General features: G+C 38.3%; 1 protein-coding gene across 30 annotated transcripts in view; it reads left to right on the forward strand.

Annotated features, from left to right (window-relative positions):
• The window catches only part of lrrfip1 (LRR binding FLII interacting protein 1), a 145768-nt gene that overhangs the window by 106434 nt on the left and 20000 nt on the right, over positions 1 to 19334 (forward strand). For 23 of the 30 annotated variants that reach the window (XM_062960681.1, XM_062960623.1, XM_062960647.1 and 20 more), the window contains 6 exons: positions 6060 to 6092; positions 10984 to 11109; positions 11741 to 11812; positions 13897 to 14067; positions 15532 to 15624; positions 18388 to 18480. In XM_062960681.1, the coding sequence (XP_062816751.1) occupies positions 6060 to 6092; positions 10984 to 11109; positions 11741 to 11812; positions 13897 to 14067; positions 15532 to 15624; positions 18388 to 18480 (588 nt within the window). The remainder of the gene's footprint in view (positions 1 to 6059; positions 6093 to 10983; positions 11110 to 11740; positions 11813 to 13896; positions 14068 to 15531; positions 15625 to 18387; positions 18481 to 19334) is intronic. The other 7 variants (XM_008113656.3, XM_062960776.1, XM_008113726.3 and 4 more) reach the window with 3 other exon arrangements.

A 19334-nucleotide genomic window follows, 5' to 3' on the forward strand; every position in this document is an offset into this window, starting at 1 on the left:
GAGGACTTTTGTATTGATATATCTAGTATAGCATGTAGTATCTTTGCATCTTTTTGGATCCTGTTAATTCTCTCGCACTCCCAAAAATGTATAAATATATTTTAGTATTGCTCTATACTGCATCTGAGGAAGTGAGTTTATATCCACAAAGGTAAAGATAAAGGTTTCGCCTGATGTTAAGTCTAGTCGTGTCCGACTCTGGGATGCTCATCTTCATTTCTAAGCAAAAGAGCAGGTGTTGTCCATAGACTCCTCCAAGCTCATGTGGCCAGCATGACTGCATGGAACGCCGTTACCTTCCCGCCAGAGCGGTACCTATTGATCTACTCACATTTGCATGTTTTTGAAGTGCTAGGTTGGCAGAAACTGGGGCTAATAGGAGCTCACCCCTGCTCCCTGGATTTGAACTGCCGGCCTTTTGGTCAGCAAGTTCAGCAGCTCAGAGGTTTAACCTGCTGTGTTACCAGGGGGCTCCTATATCCACAAAAGCTCATGCTAAAATAAAAGCCAGCTAAGTCCTAATGCTTCTGCCACAATATTTTTTTCTCCTTCCTTTCCTTTTATGCTCACATGACTACTTCTTTTAAAAGTCTAGGAAACATTTTGGCTTTCTGTACCTATGGGAAATGTAGTTCAAGGATAAAGGTAGTCTAAATGAAGGCACTGAGGGAGAATTGTGACATTCTGACCTTTGGAATTAAACTCAGTATGCAATGAAAAACAGAAAGCTTCAACATCAGTTAATTTTCTTAAGGTGCCAGGCAGCTCAGGTTACTTGAAATGAACTCAGTTCCATTCTGCCTCTCCCTGATTTTCCATATCACATTAATAATACTATGTAATAAAATTTGAATTTTTTTCTGTTCCTGTTTTGAAAGTGTTATTCCTGTTTAATTGTGTGATATTTGCTTTGAAAGTAGCTGTTATACTCCAGATATCTTGTTTTTATGGCTGCCACAAACTATGTTGAATTGGTTGAGCCTCAATGAAATACTAATTGAAAAACTATAACAAAATGTACTGCAGGATGTCCCACAAAAAGAAAGTTTTTGCAATTTAATAAACTTTTCCATGTTTTTTAATGATAGAATCCATTAGGAAATGACATTTATAACCCAGGGACAAAATTGTGTTACATAGTGTAATCTTTTAGTCTTTGACCCTGGACAATCTAACATTAAATTCACAGATTTTTTTTTGTACTTTTTTCAAATTTTGGAAACCCTTCCCCCTCCCAATTTTGTCAATAACTTTCCTTTTGTTTCTAATTAGACTCATCTTGGCAATTCAACCAGAATAATTTAGTATACCAATTTTCTATTACAATATATGCTAATACAGTGGTTCTCAACCTAGGGTCCACAGTTGGCCTACCACTCCCAAAAATCCCAGCCAGTTTACCAGCTGTTAGGATTTCTGGGAGTTGAAGGACAAAAACATCTGGGGACCCCAGGTTGAGAACCACCGTGCTAATAGAATATATTTGCATACTGATGTTCAAGTGGGATCCAATATACATTAGAGCTCTTGTCCATGATTTCAACTGGGTTGGCCTTCTTTCACGATAATGCATTCCTGCTCTTTTTATCTTGATGATTTCTTATACTTTTAAAGTTCACTACAGTTTGAGAAAGAAAATACCACAATATAGGGAAAGTCTAATTTTCAGTTTGTAGAAGACAATAGTGTCTAATGCTTTATCATTGATTGAACTTTGTCTTTCAAATAATCTTTCCTTTTTCTTGGGAACTTAGGATAGTATTTTCTCTTTTATAGGTATTTCAGTCTGGAGTTCCTAATGTGATACACAACAATAGCCAACTCTAGTTTTTTTTTTATGTTTTTAAGGGTTAATGTCCTTCTTCAACATGCTATAGTTTGACGCAACCTCATGTGACAGTGTGTTAAGCGTTTTGCACTAGTGGAGAAGGCCATTTTTGTATACAAGGAGTATTGTGCAACTACTAGAGGCTAAAGCAGGCATGGGCAAATTTCAGCCTTCCAGGGCTGTTAGGAATTGTGGGAGTCAAAGTCCAAACATCTGGAGGGCTAAAGTTTGCCCATGCCTGGGCTAGAGGCTACATTAGAAGAAGCCTCTTCTAAGCCTAAAATGCCAAGGTCTATAAAATGCCCCTTTTGGCTCCAGAGGGCATTTGTGTTTTGTTTTTTTTATGCTGGTGAGTCCTGAGGGCAACATATAGCCCATTGATAACATGTTGCCCACCTGCTCTACACAAAGTATGATGTAAACTTGATTGGTAATCTAGAGTTCTGTCAGACCAAATCTTGTTGTATCACAGATTTTCACCAAAATGGTGTATCCCTGCTAGGTCATCATTATCTCTCTCTCTATAAAAATGTAATGTGCGTTTTTCCTATGGAGTACACAACAAAACCACTGAACTAAATAACACCATATTTAGCCACAAAAGATATAGTCATCCAATCAATGTCTTTCAATAAAAAAACCCTAGAAAAACAGTCCAAATTACAGAGGATGAGGAAGAGACGTTCTCTCCCTGGCTGCCAGTCAGAAAGGTAGGCCCCGCTGCCTTTATGCCACGCCCCCTTCATTTCCTAGCAACCCTCTCAGCCATAATGGCGCCCAGGGGACAGGCAAAGTTCACTTAGGCCTCATCCACACTGCCTATAAAATACAGATTATCTGATTTGAACTTGATTATATGGCAGTGTAGACTTAAGGCTCTTCAGACATCTATATAACCCAGAATGCCAACGATCATAATCCACAGTATCTGCTTTGAACTGGATTATTTTGAGCCCACACTGCCATATAATCCAGGTCAGTGTGGATTTTATACAGCTGTGTAGAAGGGGCCTCATCTAATCCAGTTCTAAGCAGATAATATAAGATTAAAAATATAATATATAATAATTACTATGGTATAAGAATACAGAACAATATAATCTCTGAAATCAGGACAGTAATTAAAGAGCAACAGTCTGAAAGCAGGGAAATTGAAATTTCCAGAAAGGAAACAATCAGGGCCAGTGAACGCTTCCCAACAAAGGATTCCCTCAGGGAGGAATCTGCCAGGCTTTGAAGTTGCAAGGCCATTAAATGTTAATCAAGGTGACTAATTGCAGCATTCATACTTGCTGCACCGAGACTATTAATTGCTATTCAACCTGTCTAACCAAGGTTTCCACAAAGTAGAAAGCGTCCAGGCTTACAAGCAGCAAGACTCTTCAGTGCTATTCAACCTGGCCAACCAAGATTTTCCCTAGATAGAAAACCTCCAGGGTTTGAAACCATGAGGCTACTCCATCCCATTCAACCTGGCCTAGCAAGGATGCCCTATGTCAAAAGCGGCCAAGCTTTTAAGCTGCAAGACTATTCAGTGCTGTTCAAGCTGGCCATCAAGGATTCCCCTACAAAGGAAGTAGCCAGGCTCTTTGATTGAGGGTGCTACTCCAGCTCGCCAAACAAGGATTCCCCTAGGTATAACACAGCCAGGCATTGAAGTTGCAAGGCTATTCAGTGCAATTCAACCAGACCAACAAAGAATTAACCTTGGTAGAAGGCGGCCAGGCTTTGAAGCAGCGATACTACTCTGTACTATTGAAGATGACCAACTAAAGATTCCCCTAGATAGCAAGCAGCCAGGCTTGAAGCAGCGAGGCTATTCATTGCAATTCTAGCAGCCCAAAAAACCATTCCCCTACAATGCAAGTACCCAGCCTTCCAAGCAGCAAGCCTATTCTTTTGTATTCCAGCTCACCAAACAAAACAGCCAGGCTTTGAGGCTGCAAGGCTATTCACTGCTATTCCATCTGGCCAACAAAGCATTCCCATAAGCCATAGCAACGCGTGGCTGGGCACAGCTAGTTAAATATAAATATCTTCTGCTTTATAGTAGACAAATACCATTTGAGATTTTTTTTAAAAAAAACCATTTGAGATTATTTTACAGCCCATACTTAGTCCTACTTGAAAGAACCTGAAATACAGGAAAGTTGAACTGCTTCATTGCACCTGATGTTTTTTTGTTTTGTTTTTTTAAACGGAAGAAACCAAAATAAGATTGAATTAGTGTGTAGTTGCAACATTCAAAATTGTCTCTTTTGTAAAAGAGATTTATGGGCCAATGACACATTTAAAAGAAGCAGGAAGAATTCATCTGTGCTTTAAATGGTGCACTGCTATAGACTAACCTGCAGATTTGGTAGCAATCAGATCAAGATAGATGTTTACAACGTTGTCTTCAAAATATTTAGAACAGTGTGCTGCCAAAGGTCTTCTTGAGAGACAAAGGTGCACATGCTTCAAAACACTCAGAAAAGCTCTGTTGAATGCCACTTAAAACTGTGGTGGTGAATATAAATCTTGTTATCACAGCAGTAGGCTGTGCTTAAATATGAGCTTCTCCATTTGATACTGTCGCAGTAAAGTCAATATATTCTATATGTCCCAATTGTCTCATTAACTGTTTTATTACCTCCAGCTCCTTGGTAGACCAAGAGCCATATGGATCCTCTCCTATGGGAAAGGCTACCTAGGAGTAACGATGGAAGCTACCATATTAATCTTCCTATCTCACAAAATAGCCAGTCATACCACCTGAAAATCGTTAGAATCATAGATTTGGAAGAGACAGCATGGACCATCTAGTCCAACACCCTGTCATGCAGGAAAAGCACAATCAAAGTACCCTTGACAGATGGCCATCCAGCCTCTGTTTAAAAGCTTCCGAGGAAGGAGCTTCCACCAACTCGAGGCAGAGAGTTCCACTGTTGAACAGCTCGTGCAGTCAGGAAGTTTTTCCTAATGTTCAGGTGCAATCTGCTTTCCTGCCATTTGAACCTATTGCTCCAAATCCTAGTCTCCAAAACAGCAGAAAACAAACCTGCTCTCTCTTCCTTATGACATTCTAAGGCTGGGTCTACACTGACCTATATCCCAGGATCTGATCCCAGATTATTTTATTTGAGCTGGATTATATGAGTCTACACTGCCAGATAATCTGGGATCAGTTCCTGGGATATAGGGCAGTGTAAATCCAGCCTTAGAGAGCTTGTAGGGGTCTAGAAAAAGTAAATGAAACATTGAGCATGGCATTTATACAGTAGTATACTCACTTTCCGCCACTTTTTGCTCTGTGTAACCAAAGTGGCTGTGTTTTCTAGAAGAACATTTGTTTGTTTTATTTTGGAAACTGCTTTTTATTCAAAAACAATCAGCAACATTATTCATCACAGAATAAAAAAATCTGTTACACTGAGCCTCTCAAAAGTAGTTATGTACTAATGATGCTTAGAGATTTGCAGTGAAATTTCAATATTAGACATGCACGTACTCCTGTTAATACAGTGCCATACGCACAGTCTTTTCTGTCTGCTTGTTAAATTTTGAGTGCTTAATCAGTTAACAATCTGAATATCTTTTGAATAAATGACACAGAAGGGAAGTTCATGGATTAAAACTATTTGATTGAATTAAAGCCTTCAGGGAAGCAAAGGCATCGAGCTATAATTAGGAGAATATTTTTCAACAATGAAGTAAAACACTGATTGTCCAGGTGTGACCAAAAAGTTATTTTCTTATTACAGTAGAGTCTCACTAATCCAAGCCTCGCTTATCCAAGCCTCTGGATAATCCAAGCCATTTTTGTAGTCAATGTTTCCAATATATCATGATATTTTGGTGCTAAATTCATAAATACAGTAATTACAACATAACATTACTGCGTATTGAACTACTTTTTCTGTCAAATTTGTTGTATAACATGAAGTTTTGGTGCTTAATTTGTAAAATCATAACCTAATTTGATGTTTAATAGGCTTTTCCTTGATCAGTCCTTATAATCCAAGATATTCGCTTATCCAAGCTTCTGCCGGCCCGTTTAGCTTGGATTAGTGACTCTACTGTATTCAAATGCATAACTATTGTGCAAACAGAGGAGTAAATATATGAGCTTTAAGATTTCCAGCAATCAATGGAATCATGCTGAGGAAGTTTGAGGGGAATTTGTTAGAGAGAAAATCTAGTTTTTCTGCCTTGTTTATCAGTTCTTACTTCTTTCATGTCTCTTCCTCAGGTTGAAGAAAGGCCTGAAAAGGACTTTGAGAAGGTAAGATAGAATCTGTGGAATGTTATTTTGAATTATTTTTAACAATAGTTACCAGGTGAGGCTGGAATAACTGATTCATAAACTGGTTATGGAATCACAATGTCTCCATCTTCACTAACAGTATTTAGTCATGCTCGTGGTACTAATGACACAATCATAAATGACCTCCCAAACCTACTTACCCAAGCAGTAGCTCTCTGTAAGATGGAAGTCTGTCCAGTTGGCTGTTAGAACACAAGAGGAGGATGTTTCCCCTTCCTTTATACCAGTGAATGAGGCTTTGAATACACAATGTAACATGATTTTTGTTCCTGGTTTTTAAATGTCATTTCCTAATTGGGTTTATCATAAAAACATGGGAAAAGTTTATTAAACTGGATAAACTTTATTTTTGCGGGACATCCTGCAGCACATTTTGCTCTAGTTTTTCAGTGAATATCTCAAAGTCTCGGCCAATTAAACATAGTTTGTGGCAGCCACAAAAACGTGATCTCCCTGCACCTCGATTACCAACTGAACAGAACTCCACCTCTCCATTTGGCTGCTGTCCAGGAGATGTTACTTAATTTTGCATTCATAACTAAGTAGCCAGTGTTGAATATGAATCTGAAACTGATCTGAAAACTGAATCATGGAAATGAGATTCCATGAATTTTGATGTTTCAAATGGATTCACTATAGTTTTGTCCTATTTCCATTTTCTGTTACTAATGTAGCTATAGCGATGTATTTATGTCACTTTTTCTGGATTCTGGAATCCAAGAATTTGGGCAATGTATTCTCACCTTTTTTGCTACAAGAAGCAGCTCTGGTAATACAGGGTGGGGCATAAAGATCTCCCACATTTTGAAGGGGTATTTAAAAATGATCAAAGCTAGAAGAAAAATGTATATATTTCTGAAAGGTACATTAAAACATTTTAATGAGCTTTAAAATCATGTCAGACAAATCATTTTGTAAGAATGCAGTTTTAAATTCTCATGCAGAATCCTCAAACTTGGACTTGATATGCCCAGTACCATGGCATGCTTTTGAGTGTTGGAGATTGCTGAGTGGATGCCCTTACTGCTTCCACATTTTATGGCTCTCTAATGGTCCTAGGTCTGCCAGGATTTTCTTTACAGTGTGGATCCAGTTGCCTGAAGATTATAAATCCATAGCAAAATTATTTTCCAATCTGGTATAGATGCATTTTGACTGAACGTGAAGCATGTATGGAATGTTCTTTGCATCATTATCACATAACAATTCCCTTCTCACAATACGCTTAAACAAAAAAACTCTAATGTTCACTGGTCCAACTCATTATTGGTATGGTAGAGCCTAACCTACCGAATTAGATGTTTTCCTGTAAAGTGTATAATTTTTTAATATGATATATGCCAATTTCTTCATAGTTTTAAAAATAATAGCACCTTGGAATTAAGTATCACATTTATTATGAAGAAATGTAATTGTAGAAGATTCCCTGTCTTTCTTTTCATATTTTACTGTTTCCATTTTCCAATTATGTGAAATACTGGGTCATGAAACTTGTGTTTTGTCGCTGATAGGAGCCAGAAGACTTTGGACTGATTAGGAACAGGGTATTCAGTAGGAAGGCTGATCCAATCAGATTTAATTATAAACAGGAAGAGATGGATTAATTATAATGATGAAAGACAATGCAGCTTATCTATATATATAAAAGAGTGATGGCATCACAGCGACCCACAAAACAACAAAAGTACAGGCCCCCCCAACCTCAAAGTTTGACAACACAACCCATTACCCACGCCTCAGGGTTGATACAACAAAAAGAAAAGAAAAATAAAGTCCTAATTAGAGGGAGAGCAATAATTGTTTTTATCCAATTGCTGCCAGTTTAGAGGGCTAATCTCTGCCCACTTGGTCGCCTAGCGACCAATTCAGCCAAAGGACAGCCAGGGTTCAGTTAGGGGACAGGCAGATTTAGGCCTCACTTAGGCTTCTTCCACAGATTATCTAATTTGCACTGGATTATATGGCAGTGTAGACTCAAGGCCCTTCTACACAGCTATATAACCCATTTATAATCTTATATTATTTGCTTTGCACTGGATTATCTTGACTCCACACTGCCATATAATCCACTTCAGTGTGCATTTTATACAGCTGTGAAGAAGGGGCCTCATATAATCCAGTTCTAAGCAGATAATTTAAGATTAGAAATATACAGTAGAGTCTCACTTATCCAACATAAACAGGCCGGCAGGATAAGTGAATATGTTGGATAATAAGAAGGGATTCAGGAAAAGCCGATTAAACATCAAATTAGGTAATCGTTATACAAATTAAGCACCAAAACATCATATTATACAACAAATTTGACAGAAAAGGTAGTTTCACGCGCAGTAATGCTATGTAGTAATTACAGTAGAGTCTCACTTATCCAACACTCGCTTATCCAACGTTCTGGATTACCCAACACATTTTTGTAGTCAATGTTTTCAATATATTGTGATATTTTGGTGCTAAATTCATAAATACAGTAATTACTACATAGCATTACTGCGTATTGAACTACTTTTTCTGCCAAATTTGTTGTATAACATGATGTTTTGGTGTTTCATTTGTAAAATCATAACCTAATTTGATATTTAATAAGCTTTTCCTCAATGCCTCCTTATTATCCAACATATTCGCTTATCCAACATTCTGCTGGCCCGTTTATGTTGGATAAGTGAGACTCTACTGTACTGTATTTACAAATTTACCACTAAAATATCACAATGAATTTAAAACACTGACTACAAAAACATTGATTATGAAAAGGCAGACTGCGTTGGATAATCCAGAACATTGTATAAGCGAATGTTGGATAAGTGAGATTCTACTTTGATATGAAATAATTTCTGGGATAGAATAATGCAGAACAATATAATCTCTAAAACCAGGACAGTAAATAAAGAAATAAAGAAAGTAAATAAAGCAGGGAAATTGGAAATTCCACAAAGGAAACAATCAGGGCCAGCTAACACCTCCCAAGAAAGGATTCTTCCAGAAAGGAAGCTGAGAAGTCAGTGAAGCACTGTGTATTACCAAAGTCATTATTATTACTATTATTATTATTATTATTATTATTATTATTATTATTATTATTGTGTGGCGGTCAACCGTGAAAATGAATATAATCTGGCTCCAAGTATTCAAAAACACTAAAATCAGAATATATAAAAATTAATGTGGTATAATAAAACAGAACAATACAATCTCTAAAATCAGAACATTAAATAAAGAACAACACTCTGAAAACAGGGGAATTCCACACAGGAAACAATCAGGGTCAGCTAACACCTCCCAAAAAAGTATTCCCATCATCAAAGACTGGCAAATCCTCTGTTTTCTCAGGGCCACAGACAGTAGAAGCACATAAAATATCGCAAACAACACCACTCTGAAAACAAGGGAATTCCAGACAGGAAACAATCAGGGCCAGCTAACACCTCCCAACAAAAAAATCACTCAGGGAGGAAACAGCCAGGCTTTAAAGCTGCAAGGCCATTACATCCTAATCATTTTTCCTAATTGCAGCATTCATACTTGCCTCCAAGAGACAAAAAAAAAACAATCAGAAATATTGTATATTCACAACCTTTAGGAAATAATATCCCCTGATGGCGCAGCATGTTAAAGCGCTGAGCTGCTGAACTCCTGGACCGAAAGGCCGCAGGTTTGAATTGGGGGAGCGGAGAGAGCCCCCACTGTTAGCCCCAGCTTCTGCCAACCCAGAAGTTCGAAAACATGCAAATGTGAGTGCATCAATAGGTATTGCTCCGGCGGGAATGTAACGCCGCTCCATGCAGTCATCCCACATGACCTTGGAGGAGTCTACGGACAACGCCGGCTCTTCGGCTTAGAAATGAAGATGAGCACCAACCCCCAGAATCAGACATGACTGGACTTAACGTCAGGGGAAAACGTTTACCCTTTACCTTAAATACCACCAATTCCTCAATTCTTTATTTCCCATACCACCAGACTTCGCCACAGCAACGCGTGGCCGGGCACAGCTAGTAAACAATAAGAGCAAAAGAAAGCTTATGGTCTTTCCTCAGTGTCAAAGCTTCTACATACACAGAACACAGGAGTCTTTGACAGTATTATGCACTTCTAGGTCTCATGCTAAAGCCAGAGAAAAGATAGCTTGCCATGGAGCTCTCTACTGAGGTTCTTGAACAAGAGTAGGCACCTGCGCAGGACTGTTTGGTAATGTTTCCATCCCCAATCACCCTGCAGGCCACATCCCATCAGAGGATGCCAATATACTGTGTTTTCTTCACCATCTCTGTGACTCACACAGTTGAGTTATCTGTGCCTGCACAGTGTGTCATTTGACACATTTTAGAGCTAGTACAGAAGTGTTCCCCAGTAGTGCATATTAGCGCTTTTTCTCCTTAAGCCCTCCGTTCCAAAAGCCAAAGGACTGGCAGGACACAATGTGGAGGATTTTCAGATGACTATCCAAAGAACCATAGAGAGGGAAGCCTGTTCTTTTCCTCTCTTTCACAATGGTGTCCAGATGTGACATTACATTACTTATTGTTGTCTTTTTGAAGAAGTAGTATAGGGAGAACACATTACTTGAGAGGGAAGGGAGAAGTCTGAGGACTTTAAGTAGGGTTTCTTTGCATGTTTGCATACGGTGTGTGTGTGTGTGTGTGTGTGTGTGTGTGTGTGTGATATGATTACTGGGGAATGAAGTTCCTCTGTTACTTGTATATAATAAACATTCCATGGCTTTAGGTGCAGGCTCTCTACTAAGAAATGGCAAAATACCTCCTTTTAACAGTTGTCCTTCATTGTTGATACCAGTATACCAGTACTAGCACATACTCAGTATAAACCATTATCTACTTTCATATATTTCCAGGGAGTTCGTACTGTGTCGAGCTTGTCAGCAGCTACACTGGCCTCACTAGGTGGAACCTCTTCCCGGCGAGGAAGCGGAGATACTTCTATTTCGGTTGATACTGAAGCATCTATTAGAGAAATTAAGGTAACAGGCATATTGGAAGTGGATGTTTGTAAGGTGGGCTTGCATCTGAAAAACCTGTGCCAAACAAAAAGCAGTTTTGAGACTCATCGTCAACACCACAATAATCATAGAAAAGGGGACTTATCATGTTTTTCTAGTCTAAAGGAATTAGCTTGGAATTTAAGTAATGAGCTTTTAAGTAGAGGCTGGATGGACATCTGTCAGGAGTACTTTGATTGTATTCTGCCTGGCAGAGGGTTGGACTGGATGGTCCAACTTATGATTCTATGGTCTTCTGGAAATAATGCAATATTAAGAAATTACCTCTACATCATACAGACATCCCCTGCCTTTTGACAACCCACTTTTTGATGTTCCAATTATAGCCATGTACATACTTCACTTCTGATCCCTGGTCTGTTCCTTACATCACTTTCAGTCAATTTAGTGCAGATTTTTCCCCCTCAGTCAGCTTGATGCCATCTAGTGTTCAGTCCCACATTCGCAAGTTTTAAAAAGCCAGTTCACTTTTTCAACCATTTCCTCTTTTTACCAGTTCCCTAGTTCCTTACAAATCTAATATGTGGGGGATGCCTGTATTCAAAAATAACTCAAAGAATTTTTTGTCACAATATTTTGCCATTTTCTTTAGGATATCAATGAGTTAAAGGACCAGATTCAGGATGTAGAAGGAAAATACAAGCAGGGATTAAAGGAAATGAAGGTACAGGATTGAGCTTGTGGGAGTAACAGCCAAGAGCTGAATGGAAACTAACCTGCATGTTTTCTTTCAGCATTGTGGAGTTATATACTAAATGTAAAACACAGAATGTTTTTATGTTGTAATAACAGTTCTAATTGACAAGCTACAATTTAATTGTTCCTTTCGTAACATAAATACATAAAACATCTTCATAGATTGAACAAATACAATAGTTGTTATGCTTTTGCATGATGTGTACTCCTGTTTTGTATTCTGTGGCTATATTATAAAGCTGTAAGAATATTTTAAGATGTAAATTAACCTGTTCCGGTAAAATATGTGGCAGTTTGAACAGGGCAGTATTTTAACACCAAATAGAGGGCATATGTGTTGCTTCCACAATTTTGTGGCAGAGTTTACAGATGGCTGTGGTTTGTGTACTTTGTGGAGATGCAGGCATCAGACATTTGCCTGTGGAATCATTCCTCCCTTAATCATTAATTTTCAACATTCTGCAGAAATCAAGATCGTATAACAGTATTGTTCCTAAATTTGTGAATGATGGTCTAGAATGCTCGTTGCCTGAATCTCATCTCTGCCACAAGGGCATTAAGAGTGCATCCACACTATAGAATTAATGCAGTTTGTCACCACTTTAATTGGCATGGCTCAGTGCTATGGGATCTTGGGAGGTGTAGTTTTACACGGTCTTTAGCTTCTGATAAGATTGCTAGTGCTTCACCAAACTACAACTCCAGTGATTCCATAACATGGAACTGTGACAGTCAAACTGGTGTCAAACTGAATTCTTCATTGTAGATACATCCTAATTGACTTTCAGCAGCCTGCCAGATCAGCTCTTGTTTACAAAGTTTATATTGGGCAGTCTTATAATATAGTTGTAAAGTAGGAGATATGGAGTGCTTTTGAACTTTTGAAATGTGCTTTAATTAGAGAGAGAGAGAGAGAAATTATGTACAGGCAAACCTGAGTTACAAACATCTGACTTACGACTTATAGTTAAGAATGGGAGTGAGACAACAGGAAGTGAGAGAAATCTATGCTGAGGCCGGGATATTCTCTCCTGAAAGATTTACCATGGGAAAAAGGTGTCCACTGAAGCTTTATCGCCAATCCTTGTTTCCACAACAAGCCAAATTTTTCATAGTCCAGGTGAAATCTTCTGAACTTTTGCACAGACAGCAAAACTCCACAGGGATGTTAACCCTTCCCTATAACTTGTTAGTAATAATGATGATGACTTTATTTATATTCTGCTCTATCTCCCCGAGGGGACACAGAGTGAATTACAACATACACAGATAGGCAAAACATTCAGTGCTTTTAATACAGTGGAATAACAATGACATACAAATACACAAAACAAAGGTAAAGGCTTCCCCTTTTCATCCCCGGCTTTCTAGAGGTGGTGCTCAATTCTGGCCATGGGGAGGTACTCTTGTTCCATTTCCAAGCCAAGGAGCCTGTTGTCTGTAAACATATCCTGGCCGTGTTGCCAGCATGGCTGCATGGGCACCTTTATTACCTTCCCGCCGAAGCGGTATCTACCTATTGATCTACTCACATTTGCATGTTTTCGAACTGCTAGGTTGGCAGGACCTAGGACAAACAGTGGGAGCTCAGCCCAACCACTGCTTTGAACTGCCAACCTTTAGGTCAGCAGATTCATCAGTTCAACAGTTTAACCCATTGCACTACAGCAGCCCTAGGGACTGCCATTATTACAATATTGATTTAATACACCTGCTTATTCACCTGCTTTTTATGTGCAGCAGCCTCTCTTTCCAGTTACATATCCATCAAAAGGGGAAAAGGTTTATCTCTGGCCCTGTTACATTTAGTTCCTTAGGAAACTGGTGTGGTTGTGCATCTCTACTCCTAAGGCTAAATCTCAAATATCATGTAGCTATTAAAACTCTGGACATATAAAGAGAGCAAAAAGTGGTCTTGTTAAACTATAGGTCCTAAGCTATGAGCTTTAATTCCAATGAATATTTTCAACGTAGATTCAAAAGATTTGAAGCAGTTGGACATGATTTGAAAACTGAAAGGACTTCTTGATCTTTTTTATTTCTTATCTTTAGGACTCTCTAGCTGAAGTTGAAGAGAAATATAAGAAGGCTATGGTATCAAATGCTCAGTTAGATAATGAGAAAACCAATTTCATGTATCAAGTAGACACCCTGAAAGATGCATTGTTGGAACTAGAAGAACAGCTTGCAGAATCCAAGAGGCAGTATGATGAGAAAAGCAAAGTAAGTAGCACCAAAAGAGAAGTCATCTGTGATGTTCTCAGCAACTTTGCAGAAGAAAAGTAAGAAATTTTCTGAATCTTACTAAGATAACATTCACTTTGATAGTTCTAGACTTTGCAAGCTTTTACATTAAGTTTATTTAAAAGGATCTTATCTTAAAAGGATACATTAGTAATCCATGGTGAGTCCACACATAATGTAAGTATATAAGATGAAATGCAACATGTGGCAGTCCCCTATGGTTTTGATTTCCTTCCCCCACTTTCTGTTTAGTCCTCACTCTATTAGCTATCTTTTTAAAATCACCACAGCCAAGTCATATAAATATTTATACCTACAGATAGTTGGTCAAAGGAAAGGCTATGTGTGTATTTTAAGGATAATTTTTGATACTCACATATTGCTTCCATGCCTAACTATATTTATAATATCAACAAAAAGAAACATTGTCAAGTGGGAATATCTGAGGGAGAAATAATACAGCAGCCTTACAAAATAAGGATAGTTGTTTGTACAAGTTGAGCACCCCTTAACCAAAATAGGGAATATGTGCAATTGACAATTGGAATGGCTTTGGATAATGATTCTGGATTATGTGATTTTAATGTTTATACTAATATGTTTCAATTCTATGTTAATGTCTAAATGTTGCCCATGTTTTATGGTTTTATATGGTTTTCATAGTTTTAATTTATGGTTAAATGTCATTGTTTGATCTTTTTGTTCTGGTTTTTCACGTTCGGCATTTAATTTTGCCATGCTTACGTTGAAAACTGGTTTGAGTCCCCCAGGGGTGAAAAAGGCGGTATATAAATACAGTAAATAAATTTTTTTTTTGATAGTTCAATGTGCACAAACTTCGTTACATGTGCAAAATTAAATTTGGTATAAAAGTACAGTACCTTCATGCTATGGGTATATGGTGCATATGCAACATAATTTGATTTTGTATTTAGGTGTGGGTTTCATCTCCAAGATGCCTCATTATGAACATACAGTAGAGCCTCACTTATCCAAGCTTCATTTATCCAAGGTTCTGTATTATCCAAGGCAGTCTGCTTTTTAGTAGTCATTGTTTTTGTAGTAAATGTTGCAATGTTTTGGTGCTAAATTCGTAAATACAGTAATTACTACATAACATTACTGTGTATTGAACTGCTTTTTCTGTCAATTTCTTGTAAAACATGTTTTGGTGCTTAATTTGTAAAATCATAATGTAATTTTATGTTTAATAGGCTTTTTTCTTAATCCTTCCTTATTATCCAAGATTTTCGCATATCCAATGTTCTGCCAGCCTGTTTATCTTGAATAAGTGAGACTCTACTGTATATGTAAATACAGATATTCCAAAATCCAAAAATATCCACAATCTAAAAAACTTCTGGGCCCAAGCATTTAGGTTAAAAGATATTCAACCTGTATTAAGAAATTCATAAGCTAATTGTAGAATTCTTATTTTGGTAGGATTTTGAAAGGGAAAAACATGCTCACACCATATTGCAGTTCCAGTTTGTGGAAGTAAAAGAAGCTCTGAAGCAAAGAGAAGAATTACTTGCAGTAAGCAAAACTTTAGTTAAATAAACAAGATCACCATTTGGTTGTATGTTTTCTGATGGAATACACAGAAGTTTTGTTCTAGCTTTAGAATTTTCACAAAACATAATTCTTCAAAATTAATTGTAATGGGAAGACTATGCCTGGTGGAACCGTAGAAGCAAGAATGTTTTAGTACATTGTTCTAATTTAAATTGTCATTTGGTGCTGCTCAACGAAAAACCAACTATATATACGTCATCACAGGTAGAAGTTTTCCTTTTATTTTTCAGATGCATATAACATTTCTCTTTTTCAAGTGTTTAAAGTACTGCTGTTGTGTGTAATAGCTGGATCTAACTTACACTGACCTGTAAGTGTCTGTTGTTCTGAATTAAAGAACTGTTTCTTGACCATCTACTAAAACACTTTTCAGACTGCCTAAAGACAACTGGTTGACTTCCATGGTTTGAAACATTGGAGTTGACTATCAGAAAAGAAAGAGGGGCTAGTACAAGGATAAAAACTTGACTTGAAAAGTATGAGATGGAGATAGTTTAAATCTTTTAAAATCTCTTTATACTACCCAAATATTTTGCAGATGGGTTATTGGAGTAAGAAGAGAATGCTGGCAATGTGCCAAATGAAAAATTCAGAATACTTCTTTAATCAGATATTAATGCAGTAGAAAAAGTTGCAGTAGCATGATTCCTTTTCCAGCATCCATGTGTGTATGTATAAATAAATAAATGGGTCAAGATAATCTAGTCCAGTGGTTCTCAGCCAGTGGGTGCCCAGGTGTTTTGGCCTACAACTCCCAGAAATCCCAGCCAGTTTACCAGCTGTTAGGATTTCTGGGAGTTGAAGGCCAAAACATCTGAGGACCCACAGGTTGGGAATCACTGGTCTAATCATTTTAAAATGACCTATGTATATTTACAACCAAAGTAGGACAGTGGTGATGACTCATGCTTTGACAAATGTGGCAAAAGCTAGATTTGAAGAATGATGCACTTTCTGTCAAATGTTAACAGTGCTCAGATTACCTATTAAAATACATGTTAACAGGTTTGATGAATGCTAACTGGAATTCATATATGTTGTCTTTGTAGTCTGTATGACTCATACATAGGATTTCTGTGCCTTCACAGCTTATCTTTGGAAACTTTTAGAGCTAAGATTTTGTCAGTGGGAGCCCCGTTCCCTCCTCTACCATACACACCCTATGCATGGTTCCCCTAAAACTTCTCAGTTCTCTTTCATTCTCTTCTTCTTTTCCCTTTCCCCTTTATTTCTTTCTTTTCTTTCCTACCCTTTTATTTGTCAGTGGGCTTAGACTCTAGTTTATGCTATCTACAGCTTTATATAAAAAGTGCCTCAATTGTGAGAAGATTTCCCAAACATAAAACCACTCAAAGTGGTTTCTTTGCTTAAGTAAAGGCCATAATTTGGATAAGTGCCCTAACTGCAGAACCTTTTCATACCAGTTACCTAGACTCATGTTCTTTCGTTCTATAGATTAGATGTTCATGCCAGAGATTCCATCTTCTTTGGCTAAGCTGTGTTTCAGTTTTCATAAGCAAAGATCACCTTCCATCCTGATGAGTAATTTGCTAATCATGTAACTGTGCCGCTTCAAGTGATCATCTGTGATCTCACACAATCCATTGTCTCTCCTTTGTCTTATGCTTGACTACATTAGTAACTGTGCCACTCTGGTAGATGGGGAACTGAGGAGATTTCAGTGGGAACTATATAGGGCAGTAGTGGCAAACCTATGGCACGTGTGCCAAAAGGAGCACACAGCGCCCTCTTCCTTGGCACACACACTGTCACCCCCCCCCTCCGCTCACCTGCTCACTCGCCCACCCACTGCTTGCCCCCCACAGTTGCCCCTTTTGCCCACCCCATCACCTGCTCGCTCCACTCATCCCCTGCTCACCACCTCCATTCTCCCCTTGCCTGCTCATCGCTTGCACCCCATGCTTGCCTGCCTGCTTACCTGTTTCCCCTGCCCACCTTGCACTCGCCCACCTGCCTGCTTGTGTACTTGCTTTCCCCCACCCATGCTTGCCCGCTTGCCCGCTCACTTGGCCAGTCCTACCCTGCTCGCTTGCTCCCCTCTGCCTCTCCCCCCCCCCGAGTGCCCCCCCCCAATCCGGTTTGGACACTAGGTTTTTAAAAGGTTTGCCATCACTGGTATAGGGCATACATGATGGAGAAGGGGTTAGAATTTCCACCAAATAGATTTTAGCTCTAAAGTTTTCAAAGGCATCCCATTTGTGTGAGTTCACAGATTACCCCTAGAACAGTGGTCCTCAGCCTGTGCTTCCCCAGATGTTTTAGCCTTCAACTTCCAGAAATCCTATCAGCTGGTAAACTGGCTGGGATTTCTGGCAGTTGTAGGCCAAAACACCTGGGGACCCACAGGTTGAGAACCACCGCCTTAGAAGAACTGCAGTTACAGCTAAGCAATCTGCCCTTTCCCTATCCCTCAGTGCCTTTGGGAATACAGGAGGTAAGCGGGAGATAGGTCTTGGCTACAGGTTGACTTCTGCATTCTTGCTACAGTGTAGCTTAGCCAAACTTGTAATTTCCCTTAAGAGAAAAAAGTTTTATAATTGCAGGGCAGAACCATGAAATTTTTGCAGGTGGGTAGGTTTCTTTGTCTTAGCCTTTGTAACTTCAAAAAAATTAATTGCACTTTGTAAATGTTGCAACACTGAATTTTTTCCTGATTAACTTTCTTGTCTGCTTTCTGTCTTCTTGTTTCCTCCTGCACCTCAGGAAATCCGACAGCTACAACAGAAACAAGAGGGCTATGTCAGGGAAATCTCTGACCTTCAAGAGACTATAGAATGGAAAGAAAAAAAGATAGGGGTAGGACTCACAAACATATAAAAATGTTTAGATCATCAGTGATCTCCATTAACATGAGAAAACAGTATTAAAGTAGTAAGACTCACTGCCATGGACTAGGCACAAAAGAGTTCCTGTTGACTTGCTGATTTGTGCCCTTCAGGGTTTGGTGGAGTTCCCATTCAAACTATAGGTTCATGTACCACACTGGAAATGATCTGTTCCTGGGGAGACTTTTTCAAATTTTCTCCATTGCCTTTTAAAAAATCCTGTCATTTTGAATACATTTTGAATTAATCTCCTCATAGGGCAACAAAATGTGCACACATGCTCTTTTTTGTAAGAAGATATTACATTCTTTTGAAATATAAGTTGTGGCTACTAAAAAGATCTTGATTTTAGTTTGTGTATTAGAGATTGAATTTGTGATTTTGGACTAGTATTCAGATGCCAGAAACGCTGCAATAGAAATATTATAGGAACTGAACAAATGTCTTCAAAGTTTCTTAATTTTCATGCTTTGTCCACAGAAAGCTTTGAATTTTACATTTTTTGTGTCTGTGTTATGGAATTCCTAAAGAAAATATAACAGATTTTAAAAATAAAATGGAAGATGGAGGGGAATAACTATGCAGATTGAAGGAGGTTAATACTTTCTTCTCTGGTTACTAAAGCTATATCTGTTCTGTGTGTTGCCAAAAGAAGTATCCCCTTCCCAGACAACATTCTAAACAGCTAATACTAAATTTTATTTCATTTTATTGGTACCACATCTCTCATTTTATTGGTACCACATCTCTTTGAGTTGGACTTTGCTTTTGAGTTTTGTCTCAAATAATGTAATACGCACAGCCTCTTTTACTTTCCCTTTTATG

This window comes from Anolis carolinensis, chromosome 1, assembly GCF_035594765.1.
Source record: "Anolis carolinensis isolate JA03-04 chromosome 1, rAnoCar3.1.pri, whole genome shotgun sequence".
Classification (NCBI taxonomy): Eukaryota; Metazoa; Chordata; class Lepidosauria; order Squamata; family Dactyloidae; genus Anolis; species Anolis carolinensis.